General features: G+C 39.8%; 1 protein-coding gene across 2 annotated transcripts in view; it reads left to right on the top strand.

The window, feature by feature from the left end:
- The window catches only part of ddx42 (DEAD (Asp-Glu-Ala-Asp) box helicase 42), a 70279-nt gene extending 45949 nt beyond the window's left edge, over window positions 1–24330 (top strand). For both annotated transcript variants that reach the window (XM_073070792.1, XM_073070793.1), the window contains 11 exons: window positions 46–222; window positions 1491–1619; window positions 2250–2349; window positions 3030–3077; window positions 6598–6695; window positions 9133–9409; window positions 19089–19190; window positions 20093–20217; window positions 21653–21763; window positions 22500–22598; window positions 23000–24330. In XM_073070792.1, the coding sequence (XP_072926893.1) occupies window positions 46–222; window positions 1491–1619; window positions 2250–2349; window positions 3030–3077; window positions 6598–6695; window positions 9133–9409; window positions 19089–19190; window positions 20093–20217; window positions 21653–21763; window positions 22500–22598; window positions 23000–23782 (2049 nt within the window). In that variant the 3' untranslated portion in view covers window positions 23783–24330. The remainder of the gene's footprint in view (window positions 1–45; window positions 223–1490; window positions 1620–2249; window positions 2350–3029; window positions 3078–6597; window positions 6696–9132; window positions 9410–19088; window positions 19191–20092; window positions 20218–21652; window positions 21764–22499; window positions 22599–22999) is intronic.
- The last annotated feature ends 611 nt before the right edge of the window (window positions 24331–24941 follow it).

Genomic DNA, 24941 nt, shown 5'->3' with positions numbered 1-24941 from the left:
GAAATAATGTCACAATGTCACAATTATATGTTTGTTTGGATACAGGGTGTTCCTATTGCACTGAGTGGGAGAGACATGATTGGAATTGCCAAAACTGGTAGTGGTAAAACTGCAGCCTTTATCTGGCCGATGTTGATTCATATCATGGATCAGAAGGAGCTGGAACTAGGGGATGGACCCATTGGTGTGATCGTCTGCCCAACCAGGGAACTCTGTCAACAGGTACAGTAATGATAAGTATCTAGAAAGCAGATGAGATCTATGTTTTACTGGTCAATGTGATGAGTTCTGTACTATCAGTCCTTGAAGTTAAATCTTTTGATTGATAAATTACATCTTCAATCTTTAGGGTTAAGCCTTTGACAATTTTAAAATGAATTTCATCACATGTAAGAATAATTAATGGAATTCCTGAAAAGGAAAAAGGTCAGTTTATTTTAAAAGAAGTTCTGTGCTGATAAGTGGAAGCAAATCAAAAATCACTTGTGTTTAATTGCTTTTGATTTTAAAAAACCCAGTCTGAAATAGTAATTCATTTTTCTCCTCAGATGTGGTTGATGATTTTGTTTGTTGAATTTTCTGTTTTATTTTTAATATCTAATTTGTATATAACTTTTTCATTTACTTATAGACTTGCCATTCTGAATTTTAATAAGTTGAGTACTTATTTATGTAGAATATGCAACAAGTAATAGCTGAAATTGTCACATGCATTTTTCTTTTGTGTGAGGGTAGCCCCAATCCCACAAGTTACCCTATATCCTTTTCCCTATATATTCCTTTCACTACTGCAGAGCTTCAAACTGTGTAGATGTACTCATAAGCAAAGTACTGCAGATGCTGGAGATAAAGCAGTATCTGTGCTTATCTTTGTCTTAAATCTGTGTCTTCAATGAGGTGCACCAACTTGCTGTGGATGTGATTCTCTAATCGCTTCGTGATACCTTAGGATACAGTATATACATGCTTGATATCTTATATGAGCTTGCTATCTTGTATGTGCTTGTGCTGTGAATGACTGTTGGCATTGTGTTTTGCACCTTGGCCCTAGAGTAACGCTGTTTTGTTTGGCTGTATTCATGTATGGTTGAATAACAATTAAACTTTAACTTGAATACAGACTTATGGGGCACATGTACACACACTTGCTTCAAGGGTGTCACATACTTTATGGTAAATTGTTCCATGATTACAGTGATGAAGAAAGTATCTGGTTTGAAACCACTAGTCATGTTTTTTAGGCATTGATTAAATTTGTGGGTTCAATTGATTCAAATGTATTTGTGGGTTAATCCAATTACATATTTATATGCTGTCAATAGAAGGTCTGATTTCAAGCTAGTTGGTAATAGATGTGTAGCAGATACAGTTACACTCAGTCCCTAAAATAGTTCCTCAACATAGCCTTGTTGCTGCTTTTATGATGTGATATACTGAAGGTTTTCCTATGTGTGCTGGCGCTAAATTAGTTTACTTCCTGTCATATGCAGATTCATTCTGAATGTCGGAAGTTTGGAAAAGCCTACAACCTGAGATCAGTGGCTGTGTATGGTGGAGGCAGTATGTGGGAACAGGCAAAAGCTCTTCAAGAAGGTGCAGAAATCGTTGTGTGTACACCAGTGAGTATATAAAATGCATTTAAGCACTATCCTATTTAGAATAGCCAAGGAGGTAAATATTTGAATTGCTGCCACTATGAAAAAAAATCACTTAAAGAGTGCAGTAGAAATAACCTGTATTTCTGTAGTTGATATCTCATAGGGGCTTATAATCTGTGAAGTACTTTTTAAGTGCTGTCGTTATAATTTGAGCACTGTTAAATTGAGAAATTGTACTCAAAGGAAAATATCTTTATTTTAAAAGGAATTTTTTTAAAGAAGGATTCGACTTTCAAATCATGTTTTCCTGAGATTTGCTGACACTGCTTGAGCAGCCACTCTAATGATGCTTGTGGGCATTGAGAGTTCTTTTGACTGTTAATTTCTATACACTAGTGGTTGTATACTCTTTCTTGTTGAATGTGTAATGAGGCTTTTTTATTAATAATTATTGAATATCTTTAAATTTTGCTGTATTATGCAGTTTGAAATCTGATCTATATTAATATTCCTAGAAGAGGAATTACAGCAAAATAATTGCATTTGTGCATCTTATTTTTATCATGAAATGTCCTTTAGCGTTGTGAATTATGCTGTGTAAATAACTAAACAGCTTGTTCAGGTTGCTCACTGTTACATTCCCTCTCCCAGGGGAGGTTGATAGACCATGTGAAGAAGAAAGCCACTAACCTACAGAGAGTGACCTATTTAGTATTTGATGAAGCAGACAGGATGTTTGACATGGGATTTGGTAAGAGATCTCCACCATGTATAAAAATGTCAAACTTTTTTGTATTTTGATTACTTGTTGTAAATATCCTAGTCATTATATATCACTAAAATAGCAAAGCATACCAAAACACTTGACAGGAATATCATCACACTATGTTTTACTCCAATATTGGTCAAAGAGAGAATTAAGGAATTTAGAGAGGTTGAAGAATGTGTATAGGAGCTTTGTGGTCTTGATAGATGAAGAGAAGACTGGGTGATAGAGCAATTAAATGTACCATTGATTTAGATCCAAAGCTGGAAGAGCGTGGATGTCTCAGGACAGCTGGAGACAATTACTAGAATTGGTAGGATTGTAGCCTTGGGGATTTGAAAACAGATATATTTTTTATATAATTCAGGGTTCTTAGGACAGGAAAGAAACATCCAAATACCTGGATAGAGGTAGGCAGTTGCTGTATTGCTCTTTGACTATTGCATTCTTGATTTTTCAACTCCACCACCGATGACAGATATGTGCATGTGCTTTATCTCAATGTGTACATGCTATTCAAATTTTGTTTATTTTTGTGTATTTTTGCTTTTGCCAGTTATGTTTGGATATTCAGCGTAATCACATATGCACAGATACATAACTTGGCTACGCACTGATGGGTGAAGGTCATGATCTAAAGTTTGATGTTTCTTCAACTTTTTCAGAGTATCAGGTCCGATCAATAGCAAATCATGTCCGTCCAGACAGACAGAGTAAGTATTCTGTGTTCTATTTCTAGTTTTGTAACCAGTGTGAATTCAAATAAAGTTTGACATTCATAACAATTATTATCATAAGAGATGTGTAACTATATATCTGTGGTCATGAAGTAGTTTCAGCTCCTTTAGGTAATGTGTACTGCATTGAAACTGTATAAAATGCTGCAGGGGCTTGAAATTTACTCCTCAGGAAAAATATTCATTTGAAGTATTTGCTGTTCACACAAACTGAGTGCCACGGTAGCAGCAGTTAGCATGACACTTTTATAGCTAGGGGCATTCCGGAGTTAGGAGTTTTATTCTGGCACAATCTGTAAGGAGTCTCTGTACGTTTTTCTCGTGGAATGCATGGGATTATCCTGGGTGCTCTGGTTTCCTCCCACGGTTCAAAGACATACTGAGTAGACTAATTACTCATTGTAAATTGTTCCATGATTAGGTTAGGGTTAATCGGATTTGTCAGGGGTTGCTGTGGTTCGAAGTGCCTACTCTGCTCTATCGCTACATAAATAAAGACCAACAGCCATAATTGTCCTGGTAATGTAGTGATCTTCAGAGGCAGGAGATCGCCTTAATCCAAGTCTTCATAGTAGTGCTCCCAAATTAGTTTTAATTGGGGCTTACAGTATGCAAACCTACCCTGATGAAGGATTGGGATATTTTCCAGACGATGGATAGTGTTTGACTTATAAGTGTTGTTCTTCCCACAACATCTTTGTTCACTCCTTTTTATTGATGCATGTTACAAGTGTGGCTGCAGTACATGTCAGCCTACTGAAGGCACAGTGAAGGGTGGAGGAGTGAAGGTGATAAAAGGATAGATTTTGAATCATCATATATGATGGACCTAGAGCCTAGATGCAGCAAACTAAGGTATCACTGCACTGGATCATAACCAAGTACATTGTTCTGATAATCAATGGTGCCAAACAATGTTCCAGGAAAACTGAAGAAAGTAAAACATGTTATTGACTGTTTTGATCAATTTAATTATTCATATAATCGACTTTATATCATGTCTTTTTCTGGGGGTAGGCCTTCTGATAATTTTGTCACTGCAATCAGTAAAAGTATCACTTAAGAGTAGTGAAACAAGAAGATATACAGTGTACAGTGAGATAAAAACCAAGGAGTACAGATTTTTACCTGGTGCCATGTAACTCACTCTGCCATCCTCCAAGACACTACAAGTCCTATAGATCTTTCAAAATCACACTGGTTTGAAAACAAAGTCCAATCTTATTGGGATGATCTGTTGATTATGGTCTTTACCACAAAACTTTGGGGGGGGGGGTGAATATTAATACTGTGAAGTGCTTTTGGAGATGTTGTATTAGGAAACTGCAGTATCTGGATAGTTACAACTGAGCTTTATTTGTTAAGAGATATCAAGCAGGGGGTGTTGCTTAAGATCAGAAGATAATTTTACCATAACATGAAACTTGAAGAGATTTGAAGACGATTTAGAAAACGCTGTTGAAAAGAGAAATACAGATGTGAAATACAGATATCTTATAGCTTTGTCGATCTGATTAATTGCCTGTTCACTATTTGCCTTCAGTTCTCTTTTTGGACATTTTGCTAGGAATCAGGATTGGGTTTTTCTTATTACTGATAGATATCGTGAAATCTGTTGTTTTGCAGCAGCAGTATAGTGCAATACATTAAAAAATTACTGTAAGTTTTAATATGAACATATAAAAATAAATAGAGCAAAATAGTTTGAGATAGTGTTCATGGAGCGTTCAAGAATCTGATGGCATAGTGGAAGAAGTTGTTGCTAAATTATTGAGTGTGTGTCTTCAGGCTCCTGTATTACTACCTTAATGGTAGTAATGAGAAGAGGGCATACCCTGGGTGTGATTGTCCTTCATTTCTCTGCATGTCCTGAATTTGCTTTTGCAATTTATGGTTGAAATTTGTGTTCTTGGCAAACAGAGTTTCTAATTTCTATTCAACTCAGCAAATCCTGTAGGGTTGACTCCTTTTTCCCGCCATCCAGGGTCCTAAACACTCCTTCCAGGTGGAGCACTTAGAGCATAGAACAGCACATTGTACGAAAAGTCCCTTTGGTCCACAATGTCTACATCAACTATGATGCCAATATAAAGTAATCCTGTCTGTCTGCACAAGGTCCAAATCCTATATTTCCTGTCTACTCATGTGTGTCTAAATGCTTCTTAAATGTTGCTGTACTTGTTTCCACCTGGTAGTGTGTTTCAGGCACTTGCCACTTTCTGTATGATAATATTTGCCTCACAATTCTATAAACATCTGCCCTTTCACCTTAAACCAATGCACTTTGATATTTGACATTTCCACTCTGGGAAAAAGATTGATCCAAGTATCCTATGTATGCTTTCATAATTTTATACTTCCTCTAATCTAATGCACTCCATTTGGTGTGCACAATGTATTCTCCTCTACATTGAAGAAATCAAATGCATCTGTGTTCCATCTACAAAAGTGGTCCCAAGTTTCTATTTGCTTGCTGTTTTAATTTTCCATCGCATTCCCATTCTAACCTTTTTGTCTGTGACCTCCTGTAAAGTTACATTAAGGTCCAGTGCATGCTTAAGGAAGAAATTTCATCTTCCACCTGGGCACTTTGCAGTCTTCAACTTCAGCTGACTTACTGTTTTTTTTTCTATCTGTATCAGAGCAGTCCATTTCTGCCTACTGTCTGTGATTTTGGCTGTTTTTCTTTCTTGAATGGTACAGTTGGGCATATCCTTCAGCCCTGCTATAACCAACACAATACAGACAAGGAAGCCTAATTGACATTTACTTTGCATTTCTAACAGTCACATTTATTCATTTGGTCTCACCCTATCTAGAGATGATCCTTTTTTTGTTGACCAGTTCTTCCCCTACTTTCCCTGCTGTTGCAAACTAATGTGTTTTCACTCTTTGCAAGTTCTGACAAAGGATCTTGGACTTAAAACATTTATTCCATTTCTTTATCCACAGGTGTTACCTGAGTGTTTCCAGTAATTTCTGTGTTTATGCCCATCAGGCTCTAAAGTCTGATTATCAGAATCAGGTTTATTATCACCGGCATGTGAAGTGACATTTGTTAACTTAGCGGCAGCAGTTCAATGCAATACATAATCTATCACAGAGAGAGAGAGAGAGAGACACACACACACACATACACATACACACACACACACACACACACACACACACACACACACACACACACACACACACACACACAGACAGAAAAAAATAAATAAATAAGTAAATCAATTATATATGTATATTGAATAGATTAAAAAAACGTGCAAAAACCAGAAATACTGTATATTAAGAAAAATGAGGTAGTGTCCAAGGGTTCAATGTCCATGTAGGAATGGGATGGCAGAGGGGAAGAAGTTGTCCCTGAATTGCTAAGTGTGTGTCTCCAGGCTTCTGTGCCTCTTACCTGATGGTAACAGTGAGAAAAGGGCATGCCCTGGGTGCTGGGGGAATTATTGAGGAATTACCTTAACATGTGGAATCTCTATTCCAGCTTTGCTATTCAGTGCTACTTTCCGGAAGAAGATAGAGAGACTGGCCCGAGACATCCTCACTGACCCTATCCGAGTTGTACAAGGAGACATCGGAGAGGTAATATGACTGAAGAATTTCTCATTTTAGCAATTAATGGCCATAAAATATGAGTCATTCCCAGCAGTAATCACAAGAAATTTAAAATAATGTTCAGTATGAGTTGACAGCTTGGGAACTTCCACCAACTGATTTCTACAGTTATCTGAGCTGTCACAAAGAACCCACAGGGCAGAGGGTAACTACTCTATAGAAGGCTATGATACACCACAAAGCGTAATCCCTGTACTTAACCTGCAAGTGGTGTTGGTATTCATACTATCTTCAGTGCTAATGTCAAGTATTTTCATCAGATGTCATATAAACCTACATTTTACAGAATTTTTCATTGCATACTTTCTCGGTGCATATTATTATCAAGTTCTGGCTGTTGTGCTGAGTTAAGCCTAGTACCAAAAGCTTTAAGTTATAGTGTTTCCTTTGCATAGTTGCTGTGGATGCCCACTTCTCTTGTGACCTGCATGATAAGATTCTGGAATATGATTTTTTTTTTAGGGTAACCCAATCCCAATATTCAGCACCTTATTTTAGAGATATGTTTCCAAATGCTATTTGAACTATATTAGTGTGCATGTGTGGGAGATCTTAGAACAAGTTGGACTTTGGGTTAGGAGGGAAGGAAAATGCAACAGTAATAGTGATTGACATGTCAAATGATTCTGTGACATATATGTATGTGACTGGTTAACAATGACTGCAGAACTTCTTGAATGGACTGTAAACAGCCAGAGGTTGTGTGCATATTGGTCCCAATGACAGAGGTAGAAAGAGGAATAATGTTCTGCAGGCAGAGTTTAGGGAGTTTGTAAGTATATTAAATAACCAGGACCTTAAAAGTAGGAATCTCAGGATTTCGGGAATATTTAGATAAAGCAGATTAATTCATGGCTTGGAGAAAGGTGTTTTTGGGAAAATTCTATATTCAAGGAGACCTGGGATTTCTCCAAGCCAGATGAGTTACACCTCAGCAGGAACTGAACCAGTGCCTGGAATATATGGAAGAGTTTGTGGTGCTGCTGGAGAGGATTTAAACTTATTTAGCAATGGGGTGGGATGTGATGGTAGGATCAAATTTAAAAAGCAAGATAAACAAAAATAAATCAGAAGGACACTTCACATTATATTAGTAGCTCTTAGGATTTTAATAGGATCAGTGAAAATGGGAATTGATAAACAATTACATTTGGTGGTTTTCCATGTATGTGAATCTGGAGGTTGGTGAGCTATTGGCATGGATGGCTGTGCGGAAAAACGACGTAATGGTGATAACAGAAAAGGTTAGGAAGAAAAGGAAGTGGGAGGGGAAAGTTGTGTGAATTGAATGAACGTTGCAAAGCTAAAGCAAAAGGATGTCAAAGAAAGTTGAAAGACATGGAGCATTGCTGAGGGTCAGAGTCACACAGCACAGAACCAGGCACTTCAGCCATCACATCTTTGACCAAGTATGTATCCATTTGCCAGCACTTCTATGCCTTTGTGATTCAAGTGCTTGTCTAGATGGTACGAAAATATAGTGAATAGTAGCTGCCTTCATCAGTCAGTGCATTTCAGACTGCAACCACCTTCAATTCCCCTTATCCTAAACCTTTGCCTTTTAGTTTTAGACACCTCTTCTTGAAAACTTGAAGTTTTCTACTATTTCTTCCTTCATAATTTTGTATACCTCTATCAAAACTCTTTTCAGCCTCCATCACTTCAAGCAAAACAAATCCAGCCTATCCAACTGAATTGCTCCATCTCTGGATGAATTTCCTTGGCATCTTCTCCAATGCAATCATGACCATCATGACCTTGAATTAAGAGTATTTTCTCAGCTTGTAATGGGAGAGATTTGGAGGTGTAAATGTGCAGGGAACTTGCCAAAATTATATGAACAAAGATGGTGATTATAATAGGGGATCTTTAATTATTCCCCTGTAAGTTAGTATAGCAATAGTTTTAAGGGTAAAGAAGGATGAACAATTTTTGAAATAGTCCACACTAATTTTCTAGGACAGTATGTTTTGGGTCCAGTGAGAAGTAGACCTTGCTGAATCTGGTTATTGGACATGACGTAAGTGCAGTGTACCAAATTTCAGTTGGAGAACATTTAAAAAAATATTTCTGTGCTGTACAACTCCTGGATGAAAATGTTGTTCTTTACTGTCTCCTCTAATTCATTACATAATCTATGCCCCTAGTTACCAAGAAATGTCTTTCTTCTCCCTTCTTGTCATGCCTCTCATAGTTTTATTTAACTAAATATTCTTAATCTTATCAGTTCCAAAAAACATCTCTACCACTTTCCTATTCTGCTCTTTCTGTGAACTAGTGTTTTACCATCTCTGGGATCATTGGTATTTCAGCTCTGAAAGTGCTGACCCTCCATTCTCAGCAGTGTTGGATAGTATGCCCTTTGTATCAGCATTAATCCTCATTAACATTTATTTTGTTTTAGGCAAACGAGGATGTAACTCAGATCGTGGAGATTCTTACATCTGGTCCTGATAAGTGGGTTTGGCTCACAAGACGACTTGTGGAGCTGACATCCAGAGGCAGTGTGCTCATCTTTGTGACCAAGAAGGCTAATAGTGATGAGCTTGCTGCTAATTTAAACCAGGAGGGTTATTCTGTTGGACTGTTGCATGGAGATATGGATCAGAGTGAACGAAACAAAGTAATCTCTGACTTCAAAAAAAAGTCGATTCCTATTCTAGTGGCTACAGATGTCGCAGGTGAGCATCTCTTCATTCCCATGTAGGAACAGCCATTCCACAGATTTTAGGAAATGAAAGACTAAGATGCATATTGAAGCACTAGAAATTTGGGGCTTGGGTAGAGGAAGTGGTTAGGTGTGTAGCTGCAGTTGTGCTTGAGCTGAAATGGGAAATATGGCCAGTGACAGCACTATGGCCTGGTTTGTGGCTGGGCTTTGAAGCTGGAGTCTGGAGCATAAGCATGAGGGCAGATGAGAAGAGAGGGAGGCAGTGGGCAAGGGTTCCTGTGCTTAAGTGCACATGTACATATGTGTTGGCATGTGAGTGCATATGCAGGTGGCACCTATGCTTTTCCCACATATAGAAGTGAGTATTAGAGCAGCCTAGTCTCTAGTGGTCTTTGGCCCCTTCACTACTAGATCAAGACCTTACTCTGTTAGCTGGTGTGCAGTGGTTGTTCACGTTAAAATAAATCTTGCAAAGGCAACTTCCAGTCCACAGTACAAAATTTGGGACATGGAATGTTAGCACCCTTATGAATAATCCCAACAGTGACTGATCTGAACACTACTTCACTATCATATCTTGGAAGCTCAGATACTTTGACATCAGCATCACTGCAGATGGAGGCACAACAGTCAGGAGATGGCTAACTGTAAGAACCAGACAGTCAGTAGTTTCACTCTCTGGGTAGACAAGGAAGAGGAATGATGCCTTCATGGAGAACTGGAGAGATTGGAAATAGATAAGTGAGGTTTGGAAAATTGAGGAATCTGGTTCTGTTTAATGTGAGACAGGTTTAGTGAATGAGGCAGGTGAGCTGAAGACACTGATGTCTTGTAAAATTACAGTGTTAGCTATTACAGAATGTAGATGAAAGCAGGGCAAATTTGGTGGGTTAGGGTCTCAGTTACAGGAACTTTGGGTGAGTTAGACGTGGGGATAAAAGAGGAATGGGAATAACAGTATTGGGTAAAGATAAATGCTGCTGTGGGAAGGACAGATGGCAGAAGGATGGAAAATGATTTGTCTGAAGAACAAAAAGCAGGGTAATCACTTTGAAGTGTACAATGAACCACCAAAGAGTCTGAGGGGAATAGAGCAAATTTATAAGTAAATTTCTGACAACTGTAAAATAGTTCAAACAATAATGTTGAGGAATTCATTATAGTGTAATATGCAGCCAGTGTTAGAATTATAGAGGGTATACAGGCTTAGTCAGTTGCCTTTAGGAGTATTTTTAGTCATTATGTAGCAAGTCCAACCATTGAAGCTGGGGAGGTGGAAGGACTGTGTCAGTAGGAGAGGAAGTTTGTAATATCATAATTCAGTTTGAATTGGTGTCGTTTTTGGAAATGACAATAATTGGGAAAACACAATTTTACTGGACTGAAGTAATGTAGGAATAAGTGAACTGGAAATAGCTACTTGAAGGTAAATCAGTCAGGCAGTTGGAGATGTTCAAGAAAGAGATTTAGAAAAAAAGGTGTAACTGCCAAATCTCAAGCGTCCAGAATGATACGATACCTAGAGGGTGAGCTAAGACAAGAAAAGGAACCATGGTGTAGTTGCAGGTTTAGGAGGTGCAATCAGAGTAACCTAAGAAAACAATGGCAGCCATAGAATTCTGGAAGGAGCGAATGTGTAGGGTTATGAATGGGATGTGAATCAACTGAGCTAATTTTCTTGCATGATATTTAAATCGAAGGAAGAGGTAAAAGAAGCTCGGAGAGAAGCTGGTTTTTTTAACTTCGGGGCAAAGAGGCTAGATTGCACAGGCGCGTGATGTAGCGCGCCAAAGGTTTAAAAAGGAGAGGGAATTTTCAACGGTTATTTAAATCGCAGCAAGAGGCGGAGAAGGAAGAGGTAAAAGAAGCTCGGAAAGAAGCTTTTGTTTTAACTGATCGGGGCAAAGAGGCTAGACTGCGCAGGCGCGTGATGTCGCGCGCCAAAGGTTTAAAAAAAAGACTGCCATATACAGCGGCCATCGTCAGAGTGAACTGGAGGTGGAGTGGGACGGCTTTGGCTCAATCAGGCTTCGGCGAGAACAGGCAGAGGCGAGGTTGAACGGGGCACGACTGCGCAAGCTCGTGAAAGTCGGCCTCTGAGATCAGCGGAGGAATTTAAACAGCGAGCAGAGGCTGAGTACGAGCTTCACTCCAGGTGAGGTAAGGCCGGGTAAGCTCCTTTAATTAATCTAGTTAATTTAGGAGTAGGTAATGGAGGCAGCAGTTAGGGCAGTCGAGTGCTCCGTTTGCAGTATGTGGGAAGTCAGGGTGAGCACAGCTGTCCCTGATGACTACACCTGCAAAAGGTGCATCCAGCTGCAGCTCCTGATAAACCGTGTTAGGGAACTGGAGCTGGATGAACTGCGGATCATTCGGGAGGCAGAGGCAGAAATAGACAGGAGTTTTCAGGGAGATAGTCACCCCTAGGAGTCAGGAGACAGGTAGTTGGGTGGCTGTCAGGAGAGGGAAGGGGAATAGACAGGAAGAGCAGAGCACCCCTGTGGCCGTTCCCATCAACAGTAAGTATACCATTTTGGATACTGTTGGTGGGGACGACCTACCAGGGACAAGTTGTAGTGGTTGCGTCTCTGGCACTGAGACTGGACCCTCAGCTCAGAAGGGAAGGAGGGAAAAGAGGAGAGCAATAGTGATAGGGGATTCGATAGTTAGGGGGACAGATAGGAGGTTCTGTGGAAGAAATCGAGAATCCCAGATGGTCTGTTGCCTCCCTGGTTCCAGGGTCCGCAATATCTCGGATTGAGTTCTCTGTATTCTCAAGAGGGAGGGTGAGCAGCCAGATGTCATGGTCCATGTAGGGACCAATGACATGGGTAGGAAGAGTGAGGAGGTCCTGAAAGGTGAGTTTAGGGAGCTAGGTGCCAAGTTAAAGGACAGGACCTCCAGGATAGCAATCTCAGGATTGCTACCAGTGCCACGTGCAGGTGGGTTTAGAAATAGTAAGATAGTGCAGTTCAACACGTGGTTGAAGACATGGTGCAGGAGGGAGGGCTTCAGATTTATAGATAATTGGGCAGTTGTCCAGGGAAGGTGGGACCTGTTCCGGCAGGACGGTTTACATCTGAACTGGAGGGGGACAAATATTCTTGCAGGTAGGTTTGCTAGAGAGGCTCCAGTGGATTTAAACTAGATACGAGGGGGGAGGGGAACCAGAGTGTAGAAACAGATGTATGGGAGAAGGAAGAAAAAGAAGACAGTAAAGTTCTTTGTACTTTTAGAGATAGAGAGGAAGAGGTGGAGAATTTCTTAAATGCATTTATTTTAATGCTAGGAGCATTGTAAGAAAGGTGGATGAGCTTAGAGCATGGATTAATATCTGGAAATATGAAGTTGTAGCTATTAGTGAAACATGGTTGCAGGAGGAGTGTAATTGGCAACTAAATATTCCTGGATTTCGTTGCTTCAGGTGTGATAGAATCGGAGGGACAAGAGGGGGAGGTGTTGCGTTGCTTGTCAGAGAAAATATTACAGTGGTGCTCTGGCAGGATAGATTAGAGGGCTTGTCTAGGGAGGCTATTTGGATGGAATTGAGGAATGGGAAAGGTGTAGTAACACTTATAGGGGTGTATTATAGACCACCTAATGGGGATTGAGAATTGGAGGAGCAAATTTGCAAGGAGATAGCAGATATTTGTAGTAAGCACAGGGTTGTGATTGTGGGAGATTTTAATTTTCCACACATAGACTGGGAAGCCCATACTGTAAAAGGGATGGATGGTTTGCAGTTTGTAAAATGTGTGCAGGATAGTTTTTTGCAGCAATACATAGAGTTACCAACTAGAGAAGGGGCAGTGTTGGATCTTCTGTTAGGGAATGAAATAGGTCAGGTGACGGAGGTATGTGTTGGGGAGCACTTAGGGTCCAGTGATCACAATGCCATTAGTTTCAATATAATTATGGAGAAGGATAGGACTGGACCCAGGCTAACTTTGAGGAGATGCGAAAGGATTTAGAAGGAGTGGATTGGGACAATTTGTCTTATGGGAAGGATGTAATAGAGAAATGGAGGTTTAAAGGTGAAATTTTGAGGGTACAGAATCTTTATGTTCCTGTTAGGTTGAAAGGAAAGGTTAAAAGTTTGAGAGAGCCATGGTTTTCAAGGGATATTGGAAATTTGGTTAGGAAAAAGAGAGATATCTACAATAAATATAGGCAGCATGGAGTAAATGAGGTGCTCGAGGAATATAAAGAATGTAAAAAGAATCTTAAGAAAGAAATTAGAAAAGCTAAAAGAAGATACGAGGTTGCTTTGGCAAGTAAGGTGAAAATAAATCCGAAGGGTTTCTACAGTTATATTAATAGCAAAAGGATAGTGAGGGATAAAATTGGTCCCTTAGAGAATCAGAGTGGACAGCTATGTGTGGAGCCGAAAGAGATGGGGGAGATTTTGAACAATTTCTTTTCTTTGGTATTCACTAAGGAGAAGGATATTGAATTGTGTAAGGTAAGGGAAACAAGTAGGGAAGTTATGGAAACTATGATGATTAAAGAAGCGGAAGTACTGACGCTTTTAAAGAATATAAAAGTGGATAAGCCTCCAGGTCCTGACAGGATATTCCCTAGGACCTTGAGAGAAGTTAGTGTAGAAATAGCAAGGGCTCTGACAGAAATATTTCAAATGTCATTAGAAACGGGGGTGGTGTCGGAGGATTGGCGTATTGCTCATGTGGTTCCATTGTTTAAAAAGGGTTCTAAGAGTAAACCTAGCAATTATAGGCCTGTCAGTTTGACGTCAGTGGTGGGTAATTTAATGGAAAGTATTCTTAGAGATGGTATATATAATCATCTGGATAGACAGGGTCTGATTAGGAACAGTCAACATGGATTTGTGCGTGGAAGGTCATGTTTGACAAATCTTATTGAATATTTTGAAGAGGTTACGAGGAAAGTTGACGAGGGTAAGGTAGTGGATGTAGTCTATATGGACTTCAGTAAGGCCTTTGACAAGGTTCCGCACGGAAGGTTAGTTAGGAAGGTTCAATCGTTAGGTATTAATATTGAAGTAGTAAAATGAATTCAACAGTGGCTGGATGGGAGATGCCAGAGAGTAGTGGTGGATAACTGTTTGTCAGGTTGGAGGCTGGTGACTAGTGGTGTGCCTCAGGGATCTGTACTGGGTCCAATGTTGTTTGTCATATATATTAATGATCTGGATGATGGGGTGGTAAATTGGATTAGTAAGTATGCAGATGATACTAAGGTAGGTGGCATTATGGATAATGAAGTAGGTTTTCAAAGCTTGCAGAGAGATTTAGGCCAGTTAGAAGAGTGGGCTGAACGATGGCAGATAGAGTTTAATGCTGATAAGTGTGAGGTGTTACATTTTGGTAGGAATAATCCAAATAGTAAATGGTAGGACATTGAAGAATGCAGTAGAACAGAGTGATCTAGGAATAATGGTGCATAGTTCCCTGAAGGTGGAATCTCATGTGGATAGGGTGGTGAAGAAAGCTTTTGGTATGCTGGCCTTTATAAATCAGAGCATTGAGTATAGGAGTTGGGATGTAATGTTAAAATTGTACAAGGCATTGGTAAGGCCGAATTTGGACTATTGTGTACAGTTCTGGTCACCGAATTATAGGAAAGATGCCAACAAAATAGAGAGAGTACAGAGAAGATTTACTAGAATCTTACCTGGGTTTCAGCACCTAAGTTACAGGGAAAGGTTGAACAAGTTAGGTCTTTATTCTTTGGAGCGTAGAAGATTGAGGGGGGACTTGATAGAGGTATTTAAAATAATGAGGGGGATAGATAGAGTTGACGTGGATAGGCTTTTTCCATTGAGAGTAGGGGAATTTCAGACAAGAGGACATGAGTTGAGAGTTAGGGGGCAAAAGTTTAAGGGTAACACGAGGGGGAATTTCTTTACTCAGAGAGTGGTAGCTGTGTGGAACGAGCTTCCAGCAGAAGTGGTAGAGGCAGGTTCGGTATTGTCATTTAAAGTAAAATTGGATAGGTATATGGACAGGAAAGGAATGGAGGGTTATGGGCTGAATGCGGGCCAGTGGGACTAGGTGAGAGTAAGCGTTCGGCACGGACTAGAAGGGCTGAGATGGCCTGTTTCTGTGCTGTAATTGTTATATGGTTATATATTGATAGGGCTGTATGCTCCAGGCATGCGGAGGGTATTTTATCATGTTTCTGGCTGTGCCCTGTGTTTGGTAGAAAGCTTTTGCAGTGTCAGGAGGCAAGTAATTTGCTGCAGGATGCCCAACCTTTGACCTGTTCTTGTAGCCACAACATTTTATCTTGCTGGTCCAGTTAAGTTCTTGTCAGTGATAATTTTCCTAGCTTGTTGATAGTAATAATGCAGAAAACCAATGTTGCTGGTGCCTTGACAAAGCTTTGTATCTTCTATAGCCAACATCAAGAACCCAGAGGAATGGAGAATAGCCATAGTTGTTCCTTTATTTAAGAAGGGCAATAGACACAGACCAGGAAATCATAGGTAGGTAGTAAGCCTTATATTAGTGGTGGGGAAATTATTGAAAAGATTCTTAGGGATAGTATCCTAATGACGGGTCTTGGTCTGAAACGTCGACTGTATACTCTTTTCCATAGATGTTTCCTGGCCGGCTATGTCCCTCCAGCATTTTATGTGTGTTGCTTTGGATTTCCAGCATCTGCAAATTTTTTCATGTCTTGGGGATAGGATCCAGTCACCTCTGGAAAAGTATAAACTTACATATGCTTATATACATATGGTCAGCATGGGTTTGTGCAGAGTATCTGACCATAAGACACAGGAGCAGAATTAGGCCATCTGGCCCATCGAGTCTGCTCCACCATTCAATCATGGCTGATCCTTTTTTCTGTCTCCTCCTCAACCCCAGTTCCTGGTTTTCTCCCTATAATCTTTGATGCCTTGTCCAATCAAGAACCTATCAATCTCTGTCTTAAATACACCCAACGACCTGGCCTCTACAGCTGCATGTGGCAACAAAATTCTACAAATTCACCACCCTTTGGCTAAAGAAATTTCTCCACATCTCTGTTTTGAAAGGGCACCCCTCTATCCAGGGGCTGTGCCCTCTTGTCCTGGACTCTCCCACCATGGGAAACATCCTTTCCACATCTACTCTGTCTAGGCCTTTCAACTGTACAAACTGTAAAAAGGTATCTTACAACTTGATATTTTTAAGGAGATGCTGAAGATAATTAAGAATAGAACAGTTAATGTTATATACGTGGACTCTAATAAAGTATTTAACAAGTTCACTCGCGATAGAATGTTCCAAGACATTAAGAAATATTTACAGTAACTTAGTAGATTATATTCAAAATTGGCTGGGTCAAGGAAGACAGCGGGTAGTGGTGGAAGTGTACTTCTCCAGCTGGAGGTCTATGAGCAGCCCTGTTCTACAAGGAGCATTGCTGGATTTCTGTGGTTTGTGATATATATGATATGGATGAAAATGTAGGTAGATTGATTAGAACGTTTGCAGATGACACAAATATTGGTGGAGTTATGGAAGTGAAGGTTGTCAATGGATACAGCAGGATATAGATCAGTTGGAATTATGGGCAGAGAAAGGGTAGATGGAGTTTAATCTGGACGATTGTGAGGTGTTGCCTTTGGAGGTCAACTATAAGAGGAAAGTAGACAGTAAATGGCAGGACCCTTAAGAGCGTTGATGTACAAATGGACCTTGGGGTGCAAGTCCATAGCTTCTTGAAAGTGGCAACACATGTAGAAAGGATGGTAAAGAAGGTATGTGGTATGCTTGCCTTCATTAGTGAGGGCATTGAGTATAAAAGTCATGTTGTAGCTGTATAAGAATTTGGTTAGGCTGCGTTAGGAGTATTCTGTGTTGTTCATTACGCTATTAGAACGGATGTGAAGACTTCAGAGAACAGGCAGGAAGGCTGAAGTGATTCAACAGGAGCCCTGAAGAAGGGTCTCGGCCCAAAACGTTGACTGTATACTCTTTTCTATAGATGCTTCCTGACCTGCTGAGTCCTTTTAGCATTTTGTGTGTGTTGCTTTGGATTTCTAGCATCTGCAGATTTTATTGTGTTTGTCAACAAGACGTTGCCTGGATAAGAGAATATTGGCTATAAGTAACGGTTGGACAAATTTGGACTATTTTCTCTGTGGTGTTGGAGGATGAGCGGCCAACTGATAGAAATATTTAAAATCCTGAGAGGCCCATACACATAGGATAAATAGTCAAGTCTTTTTCCTCAAGGTGGAAGTGCCTCATACTAGTGGGCAGTGATTTTTAAGAGATTCGCAGGACAGGTGGTGGATGAGGATATGGCATTAATATTTAAGAAGAATTTAAATGAGAACGTAAATAAGCAGGAAATTGAGGGGTAATGAGAGGGAGATAATTGGGAGGGGTGAGAGGGGGAAAATAATGCAGATTGGAAAAACAAATAAGGGGGAGTGGGTAGTAATTACTGGAAGTTAGGGAAATTAATGTCCATGCCATCAGGTTGGAGACTACCTAGACATAATATGAGGTGTTGCTCCTCCAACCTGATTTTGGCCTCATAGTGGCAGTAGAGGAGGACATGGACAGGCATGTTAGAATGGGAATGGGAAGTTAAATTCAAATGGGTAGCCACCGGGCGATCCTGCTTTTTGCAGTGTACAGAGTGAAGATGCTCAACAAAGTAGTTCCTTAGTCTGTGTTGGGTCTCACCAATGTTGAGGGTGACCCTGGCAAACTCACAGGTTAAGTGTTACCTCACCTAGAAGGGTTGTTTAAGTTCCTGAATGGTGATGTGGGAGGAGGTGTAGCAATTGTCCATGTTTGGTTAGTAGTATTGCTAGCTGATCTAGGGCTGATTCTAGGAACTAGAGCATCAAAAGTGAAGGTGACAGTAAGGTTAAGTAGAGAGGTAACTGCAGAAACTTTGCAGTGAGCTGAGAGTCAATTGCTTGCAAAACTTAATCCTAGAATGAATTAATGCCTTCAGAAATTGAGAAGAAAAATTGGCAGGCCATGAAATTGAGCTGATTTGGCAATTTGGTGATCAGAGTCATAACTGCTGTATTGAGATGTGCCACCTCTTTTTAGAAGAAGGCTAAGATCTTTAAATTGTCCAGTGCACAAGCATAGTGTCCGTTAAAATGTAAGTTTCATCTTCAATTGTTCATATACACTCAGTGGCCACTTTATTAGTTATCCTCCTGTACCTAATAAAGTGGCCATTGAGTGTCTGTTGATGGATTTCTGGTGCTGTAGCCCATCCACTTCAAGGTTCAATGTGCATTCAGAGGTGCTCTTTTGCACACCACTGTTATTATTGTTGCCTTCCTGTCAGCTTGAACCAGTCTGGCTATTCTCCTCTGACCTCTCACATTAACATGGCATTTTCGCCCACAGAACTGCTGCTCACTGGATTTGTTTATCGCACCGTTCTCTGTAAACTCAAGAGACTGTTGTGCATGAAAATCCCAGGAGCTCAGCAGTTTCAAGCCACCCCATCTGGCACCAGCAGTCATTCCATGGGAAAAGTCACTTAGATCACATTTCTTCCCCATTTTGATGTTTGGCCTGAACAACAGCTGAACCTCTTGACCATGTCAGTATGCTTTTATGCAATGAGCTGCTGCCACATGATTGGCTGATTAGATATTTGCATTAACAAGCAGGTGTACCTAATAAAGTGGCCACTGAGAAGTGGACTTTGCAATAATAGCTTTGTTGATTTTATTACAGCTCGTGGTTTGGATATTCCATCCATTAAGACCGTGATTAACTACGATGTGGCTCGTGATATTGATACACACACTCACAGAATTGGACGAACTGGCCGAGCAGGTAAGGGGTGTTAATTTCGCTGACCTACAAAATATCTAGCAAAAGCTCCACATGGTAATACTTATGCATGTTATAAAGGAACAGTCAATGGTTAACTTAATTCATTACATTTTTGTATATACTCCCTTTTAACAATACGATTTTGTCATTCTGCTTTGTCTGCTAATTAGCAATAATCTCTATCAATTTGATATCATTGCTCTGATTTCTGCAGGTTTTGATTTGCTCCTTTTCTTTTAGTATGGCATCTAATTAGTTTTGCAAATTTGATTAATAAACTAGCTGAAACATGATCCTACTTAAACTGCTCTTGAGTTATGGAATAATTTCTGCGCATTCTAGTTAGGGTTGTCTGTAAATTTTCTGCAGAACCCTTGGGTATGAGACTTAAAAGCTCTCATACCTCTGTATAGAGTGAAAATACTACTACTGAACGTGGATGACAACTGTAGTAGATAGCAATGAGATAAATGTAAAGTATAGTATTGAATGTTCCATTCAAAACCTTATCATGTCATCTAAGGTGATAAGTAGGTGTGTACCAAGGGAGTGCTATAAAGTCAACACAACCTTTAAAAAAACATTGAGCCAAAGCTAATGGTTCTAAGCCAAGTTAAAGATTACAAAGCCTCTTTTTAAGTCCTATTCATGTTATTTCCGGCTATTTATTCTGCAATAAAAATATATTAACTTGTGGCTTACTGTTTCTATGGGGTTTTGCACAGATGGAATACTTTATTTGTTTAATTTTATTGTACATGATTAACTGAAAATGACTTTGGAAGTCCTAAGAACCTCTAATTTACATATCTGAGCAAAACTACATATCCTTCCTAAGATTCCTTGCCCCTTTATCAGCATTGTTAGCTTTTTCATGGTTTGTTCTGATTTTCCCTTTCCAGGAGAGAAAGGAATGGCATATACATTAATGACCAATAAAGACAGCAATTTTGCTGGAGATCTTGTTCGCAATTTGGAAGGAGCCAATCAGTATGTTTCCAAAGAACTGTTGGACCTGGCAATGCAGGTATATATGAGAGGCAAACTTGACTACATCTGAAAGCAATTATAGATGTTTATGCTTGATTAACTCGACTTTCAAGATTTCTCATAACAAAATTCAAAGGCTGTGTAACCCATCAACCTGTTCCATTCAATGCCCATGTGTGATTACCTTAGATTAGGTCTTGCAAGTCTCATTTAATCTGTTTTAAATATCATTCAATGTACAAACCACGCAATTTCCCTGGTCTGTTAGAAAACAAAACATTTTTGTTCTTTTTATTATCTTAGCTGCGGTGATACAGTATACAATGATTTGACAGCTTTTCTCTTGTTTGGCAGTAATCTTTGGACAAGGAACTTGCAGACTCCTATCATGGTTGTCCTGTACACTGCTTACTATGTTTTATACCTCTTGATGCATCCAATAAATAAAACATTGTAATCGGATCTGATTTTCATCTCTGTGTTTCAATCTTTGAATGTTTGTTAGCTGTCCTCTCCTTATTTCTATCCTGAAGGTGCTCAGTCCTGTCAGGTTATACTGTTAGCTGAACATCTACAACCTTACCCAAAAGACAATCTTTATTTAAGATTTTAAACACTGAATGTCAATTGACCATTTTTTTCTCCTAAAAGGTCTAAACATTTACTTTCCAGCAAAAATTGCATGGCATTAACCTTTAGTGGGCACTCTAGCTGAAACTTTCTTCGCTGAATTGTTTAACTTCAGTAGTAGCTTCAGCTAGGTTACAGGGGACTGATAATTGATCCTTTGTCCTCACTATAAACCTTTTAGGTTAATTTCCTGAAGATAGAAATCACAAAGTCTAAATTTTAAACAGTTTGCCAAGTGCAAAAGTACCAATCCTTCAAAAGTTATCATCTGAACATCAGAATAAAAGTCAATGAAAGCTAAGAAAATAGAACAAATCATTAATGTTTACTTGCAGATGCTACTGACTGTTGCTATGTGTGTTAATTCAACTTACCAAACCATTTTACCTTGTGCAGTGAAGGTAACAAGTGACCTGCACCAAACTCTCTAAAAGCTCTTTTGAACCCACTAAGTTTATCAATGCCCTTCAGCAGAGGAAATCTGCTGTCCTTCCTCGTACTGACCTATAGGTAACAACACATCCCACTGATGCAAACTACACACTCATAAAGCAGTTAGGGATTTGTGTTAAGTGGTAGCCAGTGAAACCAGGATTCGGGGAAAAAGGAATAAATTAAAAAAAAAAACTTTTCTGATGTTGATGGGCTTGCTGTATATTTCAGTATTTTTGGTTTTATTACTGATTTCAGATTCCATGTAACCGGAGATGAAAGCAGCAACATATTCAAACTGCTCTGTAGTATCCTGTGGTAGAAATCCCTGTAAACCGCATATTAACTCTAGTTTAATACTGTTCTTACTATGAAAATTTAACTATGCGTTGACTAACTTCTTTTGTCAGAACCCATGGTTCCGAAAGTCCCGTTACAAAGCTGGGAAAGGGAAAAGAATGAATATTGGAGGAGGAGGATTAGGCTACAGAGAGCGTCCAGGACTTGGCTCGGATAATTCAGTGAGTAAATGGCGGTTTGGGATTATCAACATCAGTAAATATTTCCAATTGAAAGTGGTGTACCCCAGTAAATCATTTGCTTTGTAGGTCTGTTCATTCTTTGCAGTGTACAAATCTGAAAAATAACTTGTCTTGAAAATGACATTACCATTGTATTCTGATAAAAATGAACTACTCCATTCACATTAGAGAAGCTTTGATAATCACACTATATAAAATAAAACATTTTAAATTTTTGTTGCAATGGATATGTTGCTGTTGAATCTTGTTAGGGGTGATCCACTGTTGAATCATTATCACATTGAAGGTCAATGTGTTGGTGAATCCAGCCTTCATAAATCTGTGGAATCCAGTTATTGTGAGAAGATCTGCTGTAGCATGTAATCAAGTTGAACAGCAGTAATGACCATCCTGTTAAGCAGCATTAAGTGGTTTTGTTTTTAAAAAAAAGAAATTGATAAATATGGATATTAAGGGGGATGGAGTAAATACAGAAAAGTGATAAAGAGGTAAAAGATCTTATTAAGCTGGCACAGTGGACCAAAGAACCCTCATCTTCAGTGTATTATGTCTTCTGACCTACAATGATATCCAATTGGTATAAGGGGTAATGGCACTGCTGAATCTTGTGAACTTCTGTTGCATGACTTTCGTCTGCAGATATTGCCTTTGTGCTGATTGTTAATCTTTTGCCTGAGGCATAATAATGAAATTGGTGGTGGGTTGTCTCTCCCAGGACAGATCAACGAACAATGTGCTGTCTAATTATGAAGCATATAAGCCATCCACTGGTGCAATGGGGGATCGAATGTCAGCCATGAAAGCAGCATTCCAGGTACAGCTCCTTTGATGAAACTCTAGTTTTGGGTTAATGGGTTTAGCTGCCTCTCAACTTGTTCTCAGTTTAGCTTCTCCCAAAGCCACAAAAATTACAATTGAGGGATTGTTATGAATGTGATCAAGCAGCAGCAATTTGAATCAGTTTGGCAGCTTCCTTGAAATAACAGAGTATCAACCATGTATTGAATTGTTCCAAGGCCATCTAAATAATGCTGTCCTTCAGTGCAAAAACCACAACATCCTTCCAATATACTGATATTATTCATTGTAATTAACATTTAGTCATGTGAAACAGCACCCAAAATTGTTGTTATACATTCAGTACCTACAGTATCAAGGCTGATGCTTAGAAATGTGAACCACCGAACACTAACACTGTTTGTTTTATTCCACCAGTCACAATACAAGTCACACTTTGTTGCAGCTACTGGAAGTGCTCCAAAGATCACAGGCTCTGCTGCTGGTACTAGCAACTGGACAAGTGCTGGGAGTCTCAGCATCATCCCTACATGTCCTGTGGGCAATCAGGTCACCAACCAACCCTCAGTCCTCAACAGCAACAGTGGAGCTACTGGGCGGAACAAAGACAACAACAATCGATCGGCCGAGGTCAAAATCAATCGCCCAATTGATAATAGCCCTAGTCGTTCTGAAGTTAGTGGTCGGCATGGGGATGGCTTTGGTCGTCATAGTGATAGCTTGGGTCGCCACGGGGACAGTTTTGGTCGCCACGGGGACAGTTTTGGTCGCCACGGTGACAGCAGCAGTCGCCACAGCGATTCTAGTAGTCGTCATTCTGTCAGTAAGTACAGTGATCGGGGTAGTGACGGCAGGCATGGTGAACGGAGTAGTGACAGGCACAGTGAGCGTAGTGGCGAGAGATACGTTGACCGCAGTGACCGACATGGCGATCGGCGAAGTGATAGTCGGCACAGCAATAGGCATGCAGAGGGTCGCAGTGACAACTGGCATGGTGAGGCCAGAAACAGTGGCCTAATCCGGAGCAGTGGGGAGACTGGGCGTGCTGATGAAACTGGGAATGGTGGTGGGAGTGGGAATAGCAGCGAGAGCAGGAATGGAGACAGTAGAAGCAGCAGTCGGACCACTTCTACTGAGAATGATGGCTTTGCTGTGCCAGAGCCACCCCCCAGAAAGAAGAGGAGCCGGTGGGACAATTAAATTCCAGAGGTTGTCTGCCCCATATTCTCCTGCAGACAAACATGCTTACACATCAAAGCCCTGTTAGAATCTTGGTGTATAGTTTTATCTGCATAACCATTGAAACAAAAAGGGACATTACTGAATGGAATTTCATTTAGAGTAGTGCATCTTGTACATTAGTGCTGGTATTTGAAATGGGAAACTCTGTAAGATTCAGTTAGCTGGAATTTTTCAGGTTGTCAGATACTTTCAGTATATTTGTTTTTGCCTTTTGCTCTGCACTCTTTGTGAAACAGTAAAGTCATCTCAAAGATATCTGAAATTGTAACCTCTGACTTATTTTCTTTTTGCTGATTTGTGTTGTGATACCCAACTGCATTTGGGTTGAGGTTGCTGTTTTGACAGGAGTAAATCATGAAAAGGAAACATTCCTTGGCCATTTCTAAAAGCTGAGATCAGCAGCCAGCTGTCTTCACTCTGGTTTGAGCTTCATCATCAAATTCCTCACTTGTGTTTGAAAAGTTGGCTCCTTTTATATTCAAATAAAGACACTTTTAAACATGAAATTTTTAATTGATTTGAACTGATTCACACATGAATGTGTGTGTGTGTGTGTGTGTGTGTGTGTGTGTGTGTGTGTGTTTTGCGGCACACTGCAGGTTTGCTGATGTGTTACCTTTGTTTACTCAGCCAAGTCGAAGTATGCTAATCAATGTGTGGAAACGTGGTAGGGTTTGGTCTGAGGTTACATTTGAACTTCACTTTTAATACAACAATGTGGTACCCAGGAGCATTGTATAGCAATTAACAGATTATGCGGCTTGCAGAAACTAAATTGGGGCCCATGAATTGTTTCATTCCATTCTTGCTCTTCACATATTGGTCATTTTCTTGCTACAGAAACTTGGATCAGGACATGTGATTCACTTGGAGAGCTCGCCAACCTGAAATACTCTCATCGCTGTTGCTTCCTAGTCTGTTAAGACATGGCTACTACATTTATTTCATATTTTCAACATTAAAATAGTGTTTCACATTTTGTAGGGGCTTGTGAATTTCCCTTCTAAATCTTATCTCAGCGGACATGTATGCTGCCTGGTCTTAGATATCTCTGCCCGATGGAAATTTTCAACTACCATTTTTTAAATTATGTACCCTGGCTGTGCCTCTCATAATT

Source organism: Hemitrygon akajei, chromosome 18, assembly GCF_048418815.1.
Source record: "Hemitrygon akajei chromosome 18, sHemAka1.3, whole genome shotgun sequence".
Lineage (NCBI taxonomy): Eukaryota > Metazoa > Chordata > Chondrichthyes > Myliobatiformes > Dasyatidae > Hemitrygon > Hemitrygon akajei.
The sequence above is the reverse complement of the archived record's forward strand: the minus strand, read 5'-3'. Positions and strand labels throughout refer to the sequence as shown.